Genomic DNA, 19,188 nt, shown 5'->3' on the forward strand with positions numbered 1-19,188 from the left:
CAGGCAGGCCAAGCTGTAACAAGGGGTAACACGTGGGGCAGATTTATTAAAGTGTGAAATTAGAGCTCACCACGATAAAATCCCTTTACTCTCTATTCATTTCTGTGGGATTTTAGAGGTTTATGGGTGAAAGTTAGAGTTTACCAATTGATATATACTGTATATGCCTCTAAAACTCCCATAAGAATAAATAATGAGTGCTGGGATTTTAATGTGATGAGCTCTATTTCACACTTTAATTAATTTCACACTTTAATAAAGTGTGCCATGAACCTAAGGCTCAAATCATATGGGTCATGTAGCCACTAGTATCTGAAATGCCTGAAATTGTTCTGGTGAATGTTATCAGGCCAAGAAACACTCACAACTGCACTTCCCAGAGAGCAATCATGGATGATTTTTATCCTCGTAGAACATGTTGGCTTATAAAATCTCCCATTGTTGGCTTAAGGCCAATGGTTATGGTTATGGTGCTAAAATAGATAAAAGTATCTTTCCATTTTAGATGAAACTATCCAACAAATGGTTAATTAACCACCTTGTGGCACTGCACTGAGCAATTGGTAAATACAAATTTGTCATAGCTCCAGGATTAAATATGACCAACCTGCATTAATAAAGCAGTCCAACAGCATTTTATTTGTGTGATCCATGCTGTCACTACTTACTATAGAATAAGAAGCCTATAGTCAGCTCACTTTTAATGGGAAAAGCAGGTTATTAAATCTTAAAGGAGAAGGAAAGGTAAAAACTAAGTAAACTTTTTCAGAAAGTTCTATGTAAATACAGCCATAAGCACTCACAGAAACGCTGCACTGAGTCCTCTATCAAAAGAAACAAGATTTCTTGTCTCCTTTCTTGTCTCTGTAATTCCTGTGCCAGAGTCTCTCCCTTCTCCTGCCCCCCCCCTGCTAAGAATACTCTCCCCTCCCTTAGGAATGAGTGATCTGAGCCAATCAGCAGAAAGCTGCTCATAGTTTTACAAACTGCTCATGTACAGGGGTCTTGGTTTTGGTGCAGGAGTAAGACATTATGGGAATTTTGTTTACAGCGCTCAGCTGTTTTTTTTTACTATAAGGCTTCTCATCTTCTGAACAGGAGAAATATGGGGAGACCTAAGGGCACTATTGAGAGAACTGAAGGTATGCCTGCAGCTTGAGATTAACTCTTTATTGGCCTTTCCTAATAGTGTTACATTGCAAAAATGAAATTCTAATAAATGCATCATTTCACAGAAACATGAAACTTTCTAAATATAATCAGTTACAAATTCTGTACTGTTCCTGAAATAATCATCTTACTCTTTACTAGCAAAATGTCTCTTCATTCCTTTTCTTGCAGAAGTTGGGGGGGGGGTCACATTTTGATTGACAGACTGGGACATCAAGGGCCTACCAGTGAACCTGATATCCAGGGCATTTACTGGGTGGTGGGGGTTGTTTAGGTAGGAAAAGTATATATTGTTTTTTTAGGAGAACCTGAGCTTTTCAAATCTGAGTTTTTTTGTGTATTTCCACTTCTGGAACAGGATTGAGAGCTCTAAATAAAAAAAAAAAAAAAAGAAAATAATGTATAGTTTTCACGATATAGGGATTTATACCAGAAACATATTTCAGGTGAATTCAAAATGGTCACCCATGTCTTTCTACTCCAAACTACCGAGTGACAATGCTTTCCAAAAATTGGCAATTTTGATGAAATACCTGAAAATTGCATCAAGCACCAAGCACATTATCTCCCACATAACATTAGGTACCAAGACACAACATTCTAAATATGAAAGCCAAGGGTCCACTGAACAGTTTGATGCTCATTGTGCATAGGATTACCAAAGTATGTGGCATACAGAGGCACCCAAATGAAAATAGTGTATATGAATTTTCATGCCTGATGCTCTGGCTGGTGCAATTTTAGCACCCAGTATGTGTATTATGTACCATAAGACCCCCTAACAATATGGAGACCTTGTAAAACCATATATTTTCCAATTGTACACATTCTGACAAAACAAAAATGGGTAAATACAGCACATCTTTCTACTTCAAACTACCAAACTACAAACCTATGCTGAACATAATGGTTTTTATGAAATGTCTGAATATCATCACAAAGCTTGCATTTTGCCCCAATATGTACCCCACATTTTGTAACATATTATTATTATTAGATTCTACATTCTTTGGCACTTAAAGGGTTAATATACCCTAGAAGCCACTATTTTTGCCCACTAAATGGCAGTTCTCTAATATTTTTTATTCATTGATATATCACAGCAACCAGTGAGGCAGAAAGATATGCTAAGGACTAATTCTATGTGGGCAGCTGTGCTCTCCTGTGTGTTCTGCATTATTGCTAGTACAAGTTGTGTAAGAGCATGGAGCAATACAGTGGGTACAGACAGACTGCATAGGAGAGCACAGAGAGAGGGTAGAACATCTTTGCATGTGGGCAGTTACTTATGGTGATGAGCGAATCTGTAAAATGTAGTGGGGTTTATCACTGGGCATATTTGTGTCACCATCAGTGATGAGCCAATTTTTTCAGCAGGCAGCGAAATTCCGCATTTCGCCATTGGCTAATTGATTTGCAAAACTTCAGCTGCGTAAAAGTTCGGGTGTGTTGACGCGGTCGCAACAAAAAAAGACGTTGCCAACAAAAAGAGGCAGGCATCAAAAAAAACAGCGAGAGACGTTTTTCATGGATTTTCTGCCGTTTTGCAAATTTTCCAAATGTTACACAACTTTTTGGTGAACCAAAATGGGCAAGATTCGCTCATCACTCATTATTAGCCATATTGTCTGCTCTTTACAAAATCATTTCTTTGCTGTGTTAAGTAGACTGTTGTAACTGTGCCAAAACCTGCATTATTCTACAAACCGGATTCCAAAAAAGTTGGGACACTAAACAAATTGTGAATAAAAACTGAACGCAATGATGTGGAGGTGCCAACTTCTAATATTTTATTCAGAATAGAACATAAATCACGGAACAAAAGTTTAAACTGAGAAAATGTACCATTTTAAGGGAAAAATATGTTGATTCAGAATTTCATGGTGTCAACAAATCCCAAAAAAGTTGGGACAAGTAGCAATAAGAGGCTGGAAAAAGTAAATTTGAGCATAACGAAGAGCTGGAAGACCAAATTAGGTCAATTGGCAACATGACTGGGTATAAAAAGAGCTTCTCAGAGTGGCAGTGTCTCTCAGAAGCCAAGATGGGTAGAGGATCACCAATTCCCACAATGTTGCGCAGAAAGATAGTGGAGCAATATCAGAAAGGTGTTACCCAGCGAAAAATTGCGAAGATTTTGCATCTATCATCATCAACTGTGCATAACATCATCCGAAGATTCAGAGAATCTGGAACAATCTCTGTGCGTAAGGGTCAAGGCCGTAAAACCATACTGGATGCCCTTAAACGACACTGCACCACAAATAGGAATGCTACTGTAAAGGAAATCACAGAATGGGCTCAGGAATACTTCCAGAAACCATTGTCAGTGAACACAATCCATCGTGCCATCCGCCGTTGCCAGCTGAAACTCTACAGTGCAAAGAAGAAGCCATTTCTAAGCAAGATCCACAAGCTCAGGCATTTTCACTCGGCCAGGGATCATTTAAAATGGAGTGTGGCAAAATGGAAGACTGTTCTGTGGTCAGATGAGTCACGATTCGAAGTTCTTTTTGGAAATCTAGGAAGCCATGTCATCCGGACCAAAAAGGACAAGGACAACCCAAGTTGTTATCAACGCTCAGTTCAGAAGCCTGCATCTCTGATGGTATGGGGTTGCATGAGTGTGTGTGGCATGGGCAGCTTGCATGTCTGGAAAGGCAGCATCAATGCAGAAAAATATATTCAGGTTCTAGAACAACATATGCTCCCATCTCTTTCAGGGAAGACCCTGCATTTTTCAACAAGATAATGCCAGACCACATTCTGCATCAGTCACAACATCATGGCTGCGTAGGAGAAGGATCCGGGTACTGAAATGGCCAGTCTGCAGTCCAGATCTTTCACCTATAGAGAACATTTGGCGCATCATAAAGAGGAAGGTGCGACAAAGAAGGCCCAAGTCGATTGAACAGTTAGAGGCCTGTATTAGACAAGAATGGGAGAGCATTCCTATTCCTAAACTTGAGAAACTGGCCTCCTCGGTCCCCAGATGTCTGTTAAGTGCTGTAAGAAGAAGGGGAGATGCCACACAGTGGTGAAAATGGCCTTGTCCCAACTTTTTTGGGATTTGTTGACACCATGAAATTCTGAATCAACATATTTTTCCCTTAATACGGTACATTTTCTCAGTTTAAACTTTTGTTCCATGATTTATGTTCTATTCTGAATAAAATATTAGAAGTTGGCACCTCCACATCATTGCGTTCAGTTTTTATTCACAATTTGTTTAGTGTCCCAACTTTTTTGGAATCCGGTTTGTATTTTTGAGACTGTACACTATTAACTGATGTGAGAAAAGTCTTTCAGCCTTTTTTTTTTTTATTTGTATGGAGGAGATTATCCAATACACCAGTTATATGGACATCACATTATTAGAAAGTCAGGGTCTCTATCACAAAGGTAAATGAAGCCCTCTGACAGGTTTTATCACACCCTAACACTTGTTATATAAATGGGGATAGATACATGATTTTAAGATATTGCCCTGATAAAATTCAATGACTATTACGTTCTTTGAAATTACAATTTACATAGACATTTACTCCTGTAACAGCAGAAAGACTGCCAGTTATACTTGATTTTAGAGTTGGCATCTTGTTTAAGCAAAGAACACCCTATACAATAAAGCCTGTTATACCTACTTCAGCATCTTGTAACAATTCAGATCAGATACAATATTGTTGTCACAAGGACAGACCATTTTTACATTTACACAGCAACAAAAAAGTAGTATATACCTGTATACATAGCTTAAAAGGTTACATTTTATTGCTATAAATAAAAAAAGAGAGAACCTTTGAAATATCTTTAGATTCTGTTTTTGCCTAATTCATAAGCTGATATATTGCACTATAAATTCTTGCCAAAATTCAGGCATGGTATTACCAGACAACTGTTCAGATATTCTTTGTCTATTACCAATGCAATTATCCTCATTTACACTGACTCAGGTATTATTAGAATATAATACCCATACTACTCATTGGTATTCTGCTGAATTCATAGAGACTTTATAGCAATAAGGTACACCCTGAAGTTATAAATAACAAAAAATGTACTGAATCATTAACCACCAATAACTTCATCATCATCATTATCATCATATTTGGAATTTTATAGAGATCTCATTGGTTCCTAAAAACTTGACAGTCAGAATGTAAATAGTATATAAATGCAGTACAATCGATCACTGTTAGCAGATCCATACCAACCTACTCCTTCAGTTCTTATCCAGTTTGTTGAGAAATCATGTCTGGAGTCAAAGGTGGTTGTGGTGGAGGAGGTGGATATTATGGCAGTGGAGGCAGTGGAATAGGAGGATCCTCACAACAATACATAAGTACTAACCGTAAGTATGGGTCTAACAGTCAGTGGTTTATTTTTAAATACAAAAGTACTAAATATAAGATGTTTAGTACTTGACATATTTATAAAGCTTATGAACAGGTGATGTAAGGTTGTATTTGATTTAGGCAATCATGTTTGCGGTGCCTACCTCATTTACTGCCCTTCTTTAACAAAGTTTTTAGTGTATAAGTACAGTATATCCAATATCCCAAAATAGCAGTATTGTTCAAATTCTGTTATGAAACTAATACAATGGGCTCAGTTTGGGTATTGTGGCATCATAGTTTTTCTTTACTTTTATTTTTTTTTTTATATTGGTAATCATACCAAAGGGTGTGTAATAGCAATAATAATGCCATGTTTAATTTAGAGCTAGAAACATTAAACCTGCAGGCATGTTTTAAACAGCAGTACAAATGTTTTTTCTTTACAGCATGTGCACCAGTTCAGCAACTCCAAGGTAACCAGGGATGTGCAGGTAGGAATATTGTTTTGTTCTTTCCTACAGCTTTATGGAATTGTATGTAGAAAATACACTTGATAGATCTTTTATGTAGCATATGAGTTAAACAATGAGGCTTATAATCTGCATTGACATGAATTTATGTCCACATTTTTGTACACTATATTACCATGTATGCAATGTATATATCAGTATCATGGATTTATAATAAGCATCTAATGTTTATATAAAGTGACAATGGCATTTTTCAGCGGTAAATAATGAATCAAACTCAGAATAACTGCTGTTGGGTATAGGGCACTGTAAGCAAATTGCATGGTGCTTGTATGTTCTGCATAGCGTCTTTTACTTGAGAAGATATACAGAAGGTGTACAGGTTACATTTTAAAAAATATTTTGTTGTCAAGAAAATTACCACTAATGCTTTGTATTCCCAGTCCAAATATCCTCTATCACCCTCCCCCCCCCCCCCCCCATCCCATGCAGAGGGATCACCAACCTCTTCCCTGTGTCAGTGTGCAGGAAATAAAAAATGAAGTGCAGGCATGGAAAACCACTGAGCATGTCTCTTCCATTCAGTTGAATTTGCATATCTTTGAAATGACTGGCTGAATCATGCCAGCCAATCGTATCAAAGATATGCATCTTGTACAGTAGCGTTTCATGTTTGCACTTCATTTTTTATCAGATAGAGAATGGATTGGGGGATGCAAGAAATACCAAGGAGCTGAAACATCAGCAATGCACTCCTTCACCGGTAATTATCTGGAGAGCTGAATATTTTACAAAATTAAAACAATTAAAAAATTTTTTTTTTAGACAGGAGCTGTTTATATTCAGACTCTTGTCCAAAGGTGGATATCCTCTTTAATAATCATGCTTGCCATCCCAGTTTAGTCAATGTTATTATAATATTTGGGTCTAATGTTAAGCTTTGCAAGTAAATATGATCACAATTGGGAATTAACTGCATTCAAAAGCATAGGTAGTTCGATATTTTTTCATTTCATTTTTAAATCTTTAATTTTTCTTAACAGGCACTGTTACCACTTGCCAACAAAGTCAGGTTGGCCAGATAAGTGGAGGTTGCGCAGGAGGTGCTGGAGGAACTTATGGAGCAAGCAATATCAGCCAGATTAGTGGCATCGGTGGATGCGGAGCAGGTGGCATCAGCCAGATTAGTGGAAGTGGCATCAGTGGAAGCGGAGTAGGCATGAGCCAGATAAGTGGAAGTGGCATCAGTGGATGCGGAGCAGGTGGCATCAGCCAGATTAGTGGAAGTGGCATCAGTGGATGCGGAGCAGGTGGCATCAGCCAGATTAGTGGAAGTGGCATCAGTGGATGCGGAGCAGGTGGCATCAGCCAGATTAGTGGAAGTGGCATTGGTGGAAGTGGAGCAGGTGGCATCAGCCAGATTAGTGGAAGTGGAGGCTGCTGCAGCAGCCAGACGAGTGGAAGCTACAATGTTGGAAGAAGCTATGGATCAGGCTGTGGAGGAGGAGTTAAAAAATGAAGATTAGAATCAAGATTAGAATTGTAAAGCATAATTAAAAAAATCTTTGTTAAAACAACATTGGAAAAGATTGGAAAATTCTTTCATATAGTAATTTTGCTGTTGAACATAAAGTAAAGTTCACTTTATTAATCTGAATAAACATATTGATTAAAATAACTATGGAATCATAATGATTACTAGGGACACACACTAAAATTCATTCCATTATAACAAACAAAAAAACCAGGCAAGTTACATTTATTTGTAAGGTAAACATTATGAACATATAAGTTAAGCTATTTGCAGATGATTACTATACAAATGGTACATTTCATAGAGTGTGGCTGAGAATGTGGTTTCATTAAATAATGGTAATATTATGGTTATAAAAGATACAGAAAAAGCAAATGTGATAAATCTGCAAGACCCACCTTATAGGGATGCTGATGGCTCAGCTCAATCTAGTCAGTGGTTAATTCAGGATATGGTACAGAAAGGCTTAATCAAAATTAATTACAAGGCACCAGGGTCAGATTGAATACACCCCCAGGTACTGAGAAAACATAGTTCAGTATTAGACAGGCCCCTATTTCTGAATCTCAGACTTGCTTTCCTATGCTATCCATTATGGAGAAGGACATTGGGGTCCTTGTAATTCATAAACTCGGCTGTAGCAAGCAACACCAGTCAACAGCTCCAAGGGAAAACAAGGTTCTGCACTGCATTAAAAGGGTCACAGATTCGCAGTAGGAGGGGTTCATTTTTCCACTTTACAGAGCGCTAGTATGTCCCATCCAAAATATGTCAGAAAGAAAGACGGTTAAATCGAAATATTCAGAAAGGGTTTTTTACAGCGAGAGCTGTGAGGCTGTGGAAACTTCTCTCTGAATTATTTGTAATGGAAGATACGTTGGATAGCTTCAAGAAGGGGTTTGAAAGAGGTTTTGGAGAGGCTTCAGAAGGGTTGGCATTTTTTGGTCACCCACGTCTTTATTTTTTTTGGTGCCCACGTCTTTTTTTTTCTGTCGCCTGCACGTTTTGACACAACCGCGCCCTTTTTTGACGCGACCGTGCCATAGTGGCCACGCCCTTTGACGTGCAGCGAATTTTCATGGAAGTTTTGTGAAAAAAATTGCCAATGGCGAAATGCGGAAATTCGCTGCGAATCCATGCCTGCCAAAAAAAATTTGTTCATCACTACTAGTGAATGAGGGAATAGCTGGTTTTAGTAAAAGAATAATAATAATAAGTGGAGTTGCTCTAGGAGACTAAAGGGGTCATTGGTTAGGGATCAATCTAAAGGGCAAATATTAACTCAAATACATATACCCATTCCAGCATGCCCTCCTTCTTTATACAATCAGGTAATTCTGTTCCCACTTGTGTCCGTTCAACACAACATTTACTGACAGGAAGTTGTCAGCAACTCAGGATGAATATTAAACTTCTGGAAAACCCTCTAGATTCCTCAGTTAAATATTTAAACAATAAACCCCTTTCATTTCAATAACTGCAGCACTGTGATGTAATGTTTTAATAGTTTTTGTAAACTTATCCTCATACACCCATGTTTAAAAGGGATGTAAAGTCAAAATCTTAACTGTGTTTATATACAGTATAACCCTATGATAGGAAAACACTATGAAAGATGCTGCTGCTAAAAAGGTTTAAAACAAAGCTAACTGGAGCTCTTTGTCTCCTTTTGTTTCACTTCCTTATCTGTGCCTGACTTGATCCTATCAGTAACTGACCAATGACAATCTACTAAACAAACTTCTGTGCTTTCTGGTATAGGACAGTTCCAGTTTTTGTTTTCTTTTTCCAGTCTGATACAAAGCAGTCACCAGCTTCTTTTTTTCAACATCAGGCGGGTCACTGTCCCAGTAGATTTCAGGGTAATAGCATATTGTGCAAATACAAAGGATAGAGATTTTTTAAATTGCTTTATATTAAAAATGTATTTAATTTGGTTCAAATAACATACACAAGGATTATATTTTTTGACTATACATCCCCTTTAACCACATGTATCGTTGATTTGTCAAAAAACACAGATATAAAATATTTATATATGTTTAGGTATGTTACCAGTATAAGGGCATCTCTGCAATGTGTCAACTGGGAAAGGCTTTTCATAGGGTTAGACACAGAAGGAAAATAGAATATCTTTAATACATTGCTTTGCAAGTATACAGATATTTATATATATACAGTATACAATATCTGTAATTGTATAGAGAACTGGCTGATGGATAGATTACAAAGAGTAGTGGTAAATGGAGCATTTTCTAATTGGGCCAGTGTTGTTAGTGGAGTACCGCAGGGGTCAGCAGGGCCGGATTTCTAAACCGGCTGCTCCTGGGCCGCCCCCAGTCGCACGCCCCCTCCCCCCGAGTGCGCATGCGCAAACAGGAGGGTTGCGTGCGCATGCGCAATGTGCGAAGAGCGCGGGGGGGTAGGGTTGCGCGCACACATGCGCGGTCGGCCAAAGTTGCATACGGAGCAGTGGGGAGATTTTAGTGCGGGGGGGCGGCAAGACGCCCCCAGGTTTCTGCCGCCCTAGGCCCGGGCCTTTGTGGCCTCTCCACAAATCCGGGCCTGGGGGTCAGTCCTTGGTCCTTTGCTTTTTAACTTGTTTATTAATGACCTGGAGGTGGGCATAGAGAGTACTGTTTCTATTTTTGCTGACAACACTAAATTGTGCAAAACTATAAGTTCCATGCAGGATGCTGCCGCTTTACACAGCGATTTGACAAACTTGGAAAACTGGGCAGCAAACTGGAAAATGAGCTTCAATGTGGACAAGTGCAAAGTTATGCATTTTGGTAAAAATAATATAAACACAAGCTATATACTGAATGGTAGTTTGTTGGGGGGATCCTTAATGGAGAAGGATCTGGGGTTTTTTGTAGATAACAAGTTGTCTAATTCCTGGCAATGTTGTTCGGTGGCTACTAAAGCAAATAAAGTGCTGTCTTGTATAAAAAATGGGCATTGACTCATGGGATGAAAACATAATTTTGCCTCCTTATAGGTCTCTGGTAAGGCCTCACCTTGAGTATGCGGTGCAGTTTTGGGCTCCAGTCCTTAAGAAGGATATTAATGAGCTGGAGAGAGTGCAGAGACGTGCAACTAAACTGATAAAGGGAGGGAAGATTTAAGCTATGAGGTTAGACTGTCAAGGTTGGGGTTGTTTTCTCTGGAAAAGAGGCACTTGCGAGGGGACATGATTACTCTGTACAAATACATTAGAGGGGATTATAGGCAGATAAGGGGTGTACTTTTTTTCCAATAAAAACAATTAACGCACCAGAAGCCACCAGAATAGTGGAACGGAGCTTCCATTTGAGTTCTTGAACAAGCATAGTATCCAAGGCTATTGTGATACTAATATCTACAGTTAGTTCTGATATTTGTGTATATATATATAGTTTATGTATGAGAGTGTATAGATTGGTAAGTATAGGTTGTGTGTGCTGGGTTTACTTGGAAGGGTTGAACTTGTGGACCCTGTTCTTTTTTAACCATGTGCAACTATGTAACTATGTAACTATTACATAGAATGTACACATTTGTTTTAAAGCCTTGCAGTGAGCACAAATGCAGTTTTGGGACAAAGTTCACTATAAAGTTGTAATTATTGCCAGGAACCCAACAGAAGTGTTTAGGCCCAAATACGTTATTTGTCTACCCCCTTATAAACAAAAGCACCTAGTTAAAAAAGACATGTTCCTATAGGTGATAGCTTATATAATTAAGTTAATAGATGACAATATAAACAGCAATCCATGGAATGATAAAAGGGTTTTTTTTATTATTACCAATTGTTTAGATTTAAGAATAATGAGTTATGATTTTGAAATGAGAAAATATAGATATAATTTAGTCCATTATTTTATGGGTAATTGCTCACAGTTCTCTACCTTACATTTATATACTGAAACTTTTTTGAACTAGGAGCTGTTATCACTCAGCAGTTTCCCATTTATTACAGTTTTCTATTCACAGATGACAGTAAATACACACATGCAGGCAAGGTAGACTGTACTAGAAAGTATCTACATGTCTAACTTTTTTGGAGTAATTTTTTTCAGCAGTTATCACATTTATGCATTTAAATTTTGTCCTTTATTTCTCTTTCAATTTATATGCAGAGGTGTTCTCTACTTTGTCATTTTCACAATATATAATAAACAGTAACATACTAACAACTGCTAAAATGTACTAATTCCATAGTTAACATTTCATTTTAAATAAAAAAGAAAGTAAAAAGATAGTTGATATTTTAGCAATCCAAATCTGCCAGTGTGAATAAAAAGCAAGACGTAGGAAAACGGCAAGCACTTGTATAGGTCTTGTCTTGGAGCCTACAGCCCACAGTACAGCAGGCCTTTGCTGCCTGGTGTATGTTTACCAGTAGAGAAACACCCATTACACCCATCACTACTGAGCATCCACCTATCATTGCTGGTATCAAGCAGCTGCCATTCAGGCAGGCCAAGGTGTAATAAGGGGCAGATTTATGTGTGAAAAGTGTGAAATTAGAACTCAATATGGTAAAATCCCTTTACTCTCTATTCATTTCTGTGGGATTTTAGAGGTTTATGGGTGAAAGTTAGAGTTTACCATTTGATATATATATGCCTCTAAAACTCCCATAAGAATAAATAATGAGTGCTGGGATTTTAATGTGATGAGCTCTGTTTCACACTTTAATAAATCTGCCTCTGGTGTGCCATGAACCTAAGGCTCAAATCATATGGGTCATGTAGCCACTTGTATCTGAAATGCCTGAAAATGCTCTGGTGAATGTTATCAGGCCAAGAAACACGCACAACTGCACTTCCCAGAGAGCAATCATGGATGATTTTTATCCTCGTAGAACATGTTGGCTTATAAAAGCTCCCATTGTTGGCTTAAGCGGTATGGTGCTAAAATAGGTAAAAGTATCTTTACATTTGAGATGAAACTATCCAACAAATGGTTAATTAACCACCTTGTGGCACTGCACTGAGCAATTGGTAAATACAAATTTGTCATAGCTCCAGGATTAAATACTGTATGACCAACCGGCATTAATATAGCAGTCCAACAGCATTTTATTTGTATGATCCATGCTGTCACTTCATACTAGGTAAGGAACTTATATAGAGTAAGAAGCTCACTTTTAACAGGAAAAGCAGATTGTTAAATCTTAAAGAAGAAAGAAAGGTAAAAACTAAGTTAAAACTAAGTAAGCTTTATCAGAAAGGTCTATGTAAATACAGCCATGAGCACTTACAGAAACGCAGCACTGAGCCCTCTATCAAAAGATTTCTTGTCTCCTTCCTTGTCTCTGTAATTCCTGTGCCAAAGTCTCTCCCCTCTCCTGCTCCCCCTGCTAAGAACGCCCCCCCCCCCCTCTTTAGGAATGAGTAATCTGAGCCAATCAGCAGAAAGCTTTCTCATTGTTTTACAAACTGCTTATGAACAGGGGTCTTGGTGCAGGAGCGAGACATAATGGGAATTTAGTTTACAGAGCTCAGCGTTTTTTTTTCCTATGAGGCTTCTCATCATCTGAACAGGAGAAATATGGGGAGACCTAAGGGCACTATTGAGAGAACTGAAGGTATGCCTGCAGCTTGAGATTAACTCTTTATTAGCCTTTCCTAATAGTGTTACATTGCAAAAATGAAATTCTAATAAATGCTTCATTTCACAGAAACATGAAACTTTCTAAATATAATCAGTTACAAATTCTGTACTGTTCCTGAAATAATCATCTTACTCTTTACTAGCAAAATGTCTCTTCATTCTTTCTTCATTCAGAAGTTGGGGGGGGGGTCACATTTTTGATTGACAGACTGGGACATCAAGGTGCTACCAATGAACCTGATATCCAGGGCATTTAGGTTGTTGTAGGAAAAGTATATATTGTTTTTTTAGGAGAACCTGAGCTTTTCAAATCTGAGTTTTTTGTGTATTTCAACTTCTGGAACAGGATTGAGAACTCTAAATAAAAAAAAGAAAAAAATTTATAGTTTTCACGATATAGGGATTTATACCAGAAACATATTTCGGGTGAATGTCTTTCTACTTCAAACTACCGAGTGACAATGCTTTCCAAAAATTGGCAATTTTGATGAAATACCTGAAAATTGCATCAAGCACCAAGCACATTATCTCCCACGTAACATTAGGTACCAAGACACAACATTCTAAATATGAAAGCCAAGGGTCCACTGAACAGTTTGATGCTCATTGTGCATAGGATTACCAAAGTATGTGGCATACAGAGGCACCCAAATGAAAATAGTGTATATGAATTTTCATTCCTGATGCTCTAGCTGGTGCAATTTTAGCACCCAGTATGCATACTATGTACTATAAGACCCCCGAACAGTATGGAGACCTTGTAAAACCATATATTTTCCAATAGTACACATTCTGACAAAATAAAAATGGGTAAATACAGTACATCTTTCTACTTCAAACTACCAAACTATAAACCTATGCTGAACATAATGGTTTTTATAAAATGTCTGAAAATTGTCACAAAGCTTGCATTTTGACCCAATATGTACCCCACATTTTGTAACATATTATTATTATTATTAGATTCTACATTTTTGGCACTTAAAGGGTTAAAATACCCTAGAAGGCGCTAGGGGGTACAGACAGACTGCATAGGAGAGCACAGAGAGAGGGTAAAACATCTTTGCACGTGGGCAGTTACTTATGGTGACGAGCGAATCTGCAAAATGTAGTGGGGTTTATCACTGCGCATATTTCTGATAGGTCACCATCAGTGATGAGCTAATTTTTTCGGCAGGCAGCGAAATTCCACATTTCGCCATTGGCGAATTGTTTTGCAAAACTTCAGCTGCATAAAAATTAGTCGCGCCTCGAAAAAAGATCGGGTGTGTTGACGTGGTCGCAACAAAAAAAGACGTGGCCAACAAAAAGACACAGGCGTCAAAATAGTTGTGCGAGAAACGCTTTTCGTGGATTTTCTGCCGTTTTGCAAATTTTCCAAATGTTCCGTCAATTTTTGGCGAACCAAAATGGGCCAGATTCACTCATCACTCAATATCAGCCATATTGTCTGCTCTTTACAAAATCATTTCTTTGCTGTGTTAAGTAGACTGTGGTAACTGTGCCATAGACTATTTTTCAAAACCTGCATTATTCTATTTTTGAGACTGTACTCTAATAAAACTGATGTGAGAAAAGTCTTTCAGACTTTTTTTTTTATTTGTAGTGAAGAGATTATCCAATACACCAATTATATGGACATCACATTATTAGAAAGTCAGGGTCTCTATCACAAAGGTAAATGAAGCCCTCTGACTGGGTTTATCACACCCTAACACTTGTTATATGAATGGGGATAGATCCATGATTTTAAGATATTGCCCTGATAAAATTCAATGACTATTATGTTCTTTGAAATTACAATTTACATAGTCATTTACTCCTGTAACAGCAGAGCAGAAATAGACTGCCAGTTATACTTGATTTAGAGTTTTTTCAGCATCTTGTAACAGTTCAGATCAGATACAATATTGTTGCCAGAAGGATAGACCATTTTTACATTTACACAGCAACAAAATGGTAATATATATATATATATAGCTTAAAAGGTTACATTTTATTGCTATAAATACAAAAAGAGAGAACCTTTGAAATATCTTTAGATTCTGTTTTTGCCTCATAAGCTAATATATTGCACTATAAATTCTTGCAAAAGTTCAGGCATGGTATTACCAGAGAGCTGTTCAGATATTCTTTGTCTATTACCAATGCAATTATTATCCTCATTTAAACTGACTCAGGTATTATTAGAATATAATACCCATACTACTCATTGGTATTCTGCTGAATTCATAGAGACTTTATAGCAATAAGGTACACCCTGAAGTTAAAAATAACAAAAAATGTACTGAATCATTAACCACCAATAACTTCATCATCATCATTATCATCATATTTGGGATTTTATAGAGATCTCATTGGCTCCTAAAATCTTGACAGTCAGAATGTAAATAGTATATAAATGCAGTACAAACGATCACTGTTAGCAGATCCATACCAACCTACTCCTTCAGTTCTTATCCAGTTTGTTGAGAAATCATGTCTGGAGTCAAAGGTGGTTGTGGTGGAGGAGGTGGATATTATGGCAGTGGAGGCAGTGGAATAGGAGGATCCTCACAACAATACATAAGTACTAACCGTAAGTATGGGTCTAACAGTCAGTGGTTTATTTTTAAATACAAAAGTACTAAAAATAAGATGTTGATGCTGATATTATTGGTCTTTAATGAACATTTTTATAAAGCTTATGAACAGGTGATGTAGGGTTATATTTGATTTAGGTTGTTCTGCTATTCGCATATTGGTAATCACACCAAAAGGGCTGTAATAAATTATAGCAATAATAATGCCATGTTTAATTTAGAGCTAGAAACATTAAACCTACAGGCATGTTTTAAACAGCAGTACAAATGTTTTTTCTTCACAGCATGTGCACCAGTTCAGCAACTCCAAGGTAACCAGGGATGTGCAGGTAGGAATATTGTTTTGTTCTTTCCTACAGCTTTATGGAATTGTATGTAGAAAATACACTTGATTGATCTTTTATGTAGCATATGAGTTAAACAATGAGGCTTATAATCTGCATTGACATGAATTTATGTCCACATTTTTGTACACTATATTACCATGTATGCAATGTATATATCAGTATCATGGATTTATAATAAGCATCTAATGTTTAAATAAAGTGACAATGGCATTTTTCAGCGGTAAATAATGAATCAAACTCAGAATAACTGCTGTTGGGTATAGGGCACTGTAAGCAAATTGCATGGTGCTTGTATGTTCTGCATAGCGTCTTTTACTTGAGAAGATATACAGAAGGTGTACAGGTTACATTTTGAAAAATATTTTGTTGTCAAGAAAATTACCACTAATGCTTTGTATTCCCAGTCCAAATATCCTCTATCACCCTCCCCCCCGCCCCCCTCCCCCATGCAGAGGGATCACCAACCTCGCCTGTGTCAGTGTGCAGGAAATAAAAAATGAAGTGCAGGCATGAAAAACCACTGAGCATGTCTCTTCCATTCAGTTGAATTTGCATATCTTTGAATCTGCCAGCCAATCGTATCAAAGATATGCATCTTGTACAGTAGCGCTTCATGTTTGCATTTCATTTTTTATCAGATAGGGAATGGATGGGGGATGCAAGAAATACCAAGAAGCTGAAACATCAGCAATGTACTCCTTCACCGGTAATTATCTGGAGAGCTGAATATTTTATAAAATGTTTTTTTAGACAGGAGATGTTCATATTCAGACTCTTGTCCAAAGGTGGATATCCTCTTTTATGATCATGCTTGCCATCCCAGTTCAGTCAATGTTATTATAATATGTGGGTCTAACGTTAAGCTTTGCAAGTAAATATGACCATAATTGGGAATTAACTGCATTCAAAAGCATAGGTAGTTCGATATTTTTAAATACTTTTTAATTTCATTTTTAAATCTTTAATTTTTCTTAACAGGCACTTGCCAACAAGGTCAGGTTGGCCAGATAAGTGGAGGTTGCGCAGGAGGTGCTGGAGGAACTTATGGAGCAAGTAATATTAGCCAGATTAGTGGCATCGGTGGAAGCGGACTAGGTGGCATCAACCAGATTAGTGGAAGTGGCATCAGTGGATGCGGAGCAGGCATCAGCCAGATTAGTGGAAGTGGCATCAGTGGATGCGGAGCAGGCATCAGCCAGATTAGTGGAAGTGGCATCAGTGGATGCGGAGCAGGTGGCATCAGCCAGATTAGTGGAAGTGGCATTGGCGGATGTGGAACAGGTGGCATCAGCCAGATTAGTGGAAGTGGCATTTGTGGAAGCGGAGCAGGTGGCATCAGCCAGATTAGTGGAAGCGGAGGCTGCTGCAGCAGCCAGACGAGTGGAAGCTACAATGTTGGAGGAAGCTATGGATCAGGCTGTGGAGGAGGAGTCAAAAAATGAAGATTAGAATCAAGATTAGAATTGTAAAGCATGATTAAAAAAATCTTTGTTAAAACAACATTGGAAAATGATTGGAAAAAGCTTTCATATAGTAATTTTGCTGTTGAACATAATGTAAAGTTCACTTTAGTAAACTGAATAAACAAATTGATTAAAGTAACTATGGAATCATAAAGATTACTAGGGACACATTATAACATAAAAAAAAACCAAGCAAGTTACATTTATTTGTAAAGTAAACATTATGAACATATAAGTTAAGCTATTTGCAGATGATTACTATACAAATGGTACATTTAATAGAGTGTGGCTGAGAATGTGGTTTCATTAAATAATGGTAATATTATGGTTATAAAAGATACAGAAAAAGCAAATGTGATAAATCTGCAAGACCCACCTTATAGGGACGCTGATGGCTCAGCTCAATCTAGTCAGCGGTTAATTCAGGATATGGTACAGAAAGGTTTAATCAAAATTAATGACAAGGCACCAGGGCCAGACTGAATACACCCCCAGGTACTGAGAAAACATAGTTCAGTATTAGACAGGCCCCTATTTCTGAATCTCAGACTTGCTTTCCTATGCTATCCATAATGGAGAAGGACATTGGGGTCCTTGTAGATCATAAACTCGGCTGTAGCAAGCAACACCAATCAACAGCTCCAAGGGAAAACAAGGTTCTGCGCTGCATTAAAAGGGTCACAGATTCGCAGTAGGAGGGGTTCTTTTTTCTACTTTACAGAGCGCTAGTATGTCCCATCCAGAATATGCCAGAAAGAAAGATGGTTAAATAGAAATATTCAGAAAGGGTTTTTTACAACGAGAGCTGTGAGGCTGTGGAAACTTCTCTCTGAATTATTTGTAATGGAAGATACATTGGATAGCTTCAAGAAGGGGTTTGAAAGAGGTTTTGGAGAGGCTTCAGAAGGGTTGGCATTTTTGGTTGCCCACGTCTTTATTTTTTTTTTGTCGCCTGCACTTTTTGACGCAACTGTGCCATAGTTTTACGTGACCGTCCCCATTTTAATGGGATCGAATCAAAACAAAATTTTACGAGCAGCGAATTTTCACGGAAGTGAAACAATTTGCCAATGGCAAAATGCAGAAATTTGCTGCGAATCCATTCCTGACGAAAAAATTTGTTCATCACTACTAGTGAATGACGGAATAGCTGGTGTTAGTAAAAGAATAATAATAAGTGGAGTTGCTCTAGGAGACTAAAGGGGTCATTGGTTAGGGATCAATCTAAAGGGCAAATATGAACTCAAATACATATACCCATTCCAGCTCATCCTCCTTCTTTATACAATAGGATCTCAATCTGTCAGGTAATTCTGTTCCCACTTGTGTCCGTTCAACACAACATTTACTGACAGGAAGTTGTCAGCAACTCAGGATGAATATTAAACTTCTGGAAAACCCTCTAGATTCCTCAGTTAAATATTTAAACAATAAACCCCTTTCATTTCAATAACTGCAGCACTGTGATGTAATGTTTTAATAGTTTTTGTAAACTTTTCCTCATACACCCATGTTTAAAAGGAATTTGCTCCCACAAACTGTCAGACTTTCTCCCAATCTCTCTGCCTTCAAGTGATCTCTAAAAACGCATTTATTTAGAGAAGCCTACCCTAATTTAGTTTAGCAATACCCTGTGCCACACCTCTCTCAACTCTGGTCATGCCCATTCCCACACCTTGTGTCT

General features: G+C 37.8%; 1 protein-coding gene across 5 annotated transcripts in view; it reads left to right on the top strand.

Moving 5' to 3' along the window:
* Positions 1-19,188, top strand: part of LOC101732381 (acanthoscurrin-2) — a 58,946-nt gene that overhangs the window by 13,003 nt on the left and 26,755 nt on the right. For 2 of the 5 annotated variants that reach the window (XM_031906363.1, XM_031906364.1), the window contains exons 4-5: positions 7,147-7,386; positions 17,185-17,370. In XM_031906363.1, the coding sequence (XP_031762223.1) occupies positions 7,147-7,386; positions 17,185-17,370 (426 nt within the window). Of the gene's footprint in view, positions 1-5,357; positions 5,522-5,953; positions 5,999-7,020; positions 7,656-15,527; positions 15,691-15,978; positions 16,024-17,019; positions 17,644-19,188 lie in introns of those variants that run through there. The other 3 variants (XM_031906365.1, XM_031906366.1, XM_031906367.1) reach the window with 3 other exon arrangements.

This window comes from Xenopus tropicalis, chromosome 7 (assembly GCF_000004195.4).
Source record: "Xenopus tropicalis strain Nigerian chromosome 7, UCB_Xtro_10.0, whole genome shotgun sequence".
Lineage (NCBI taxonomy): Eukaryota > Metazoa > Chordata > Amphibia > Anura > Pipidae > Xenopus > Xenopus tropicalis.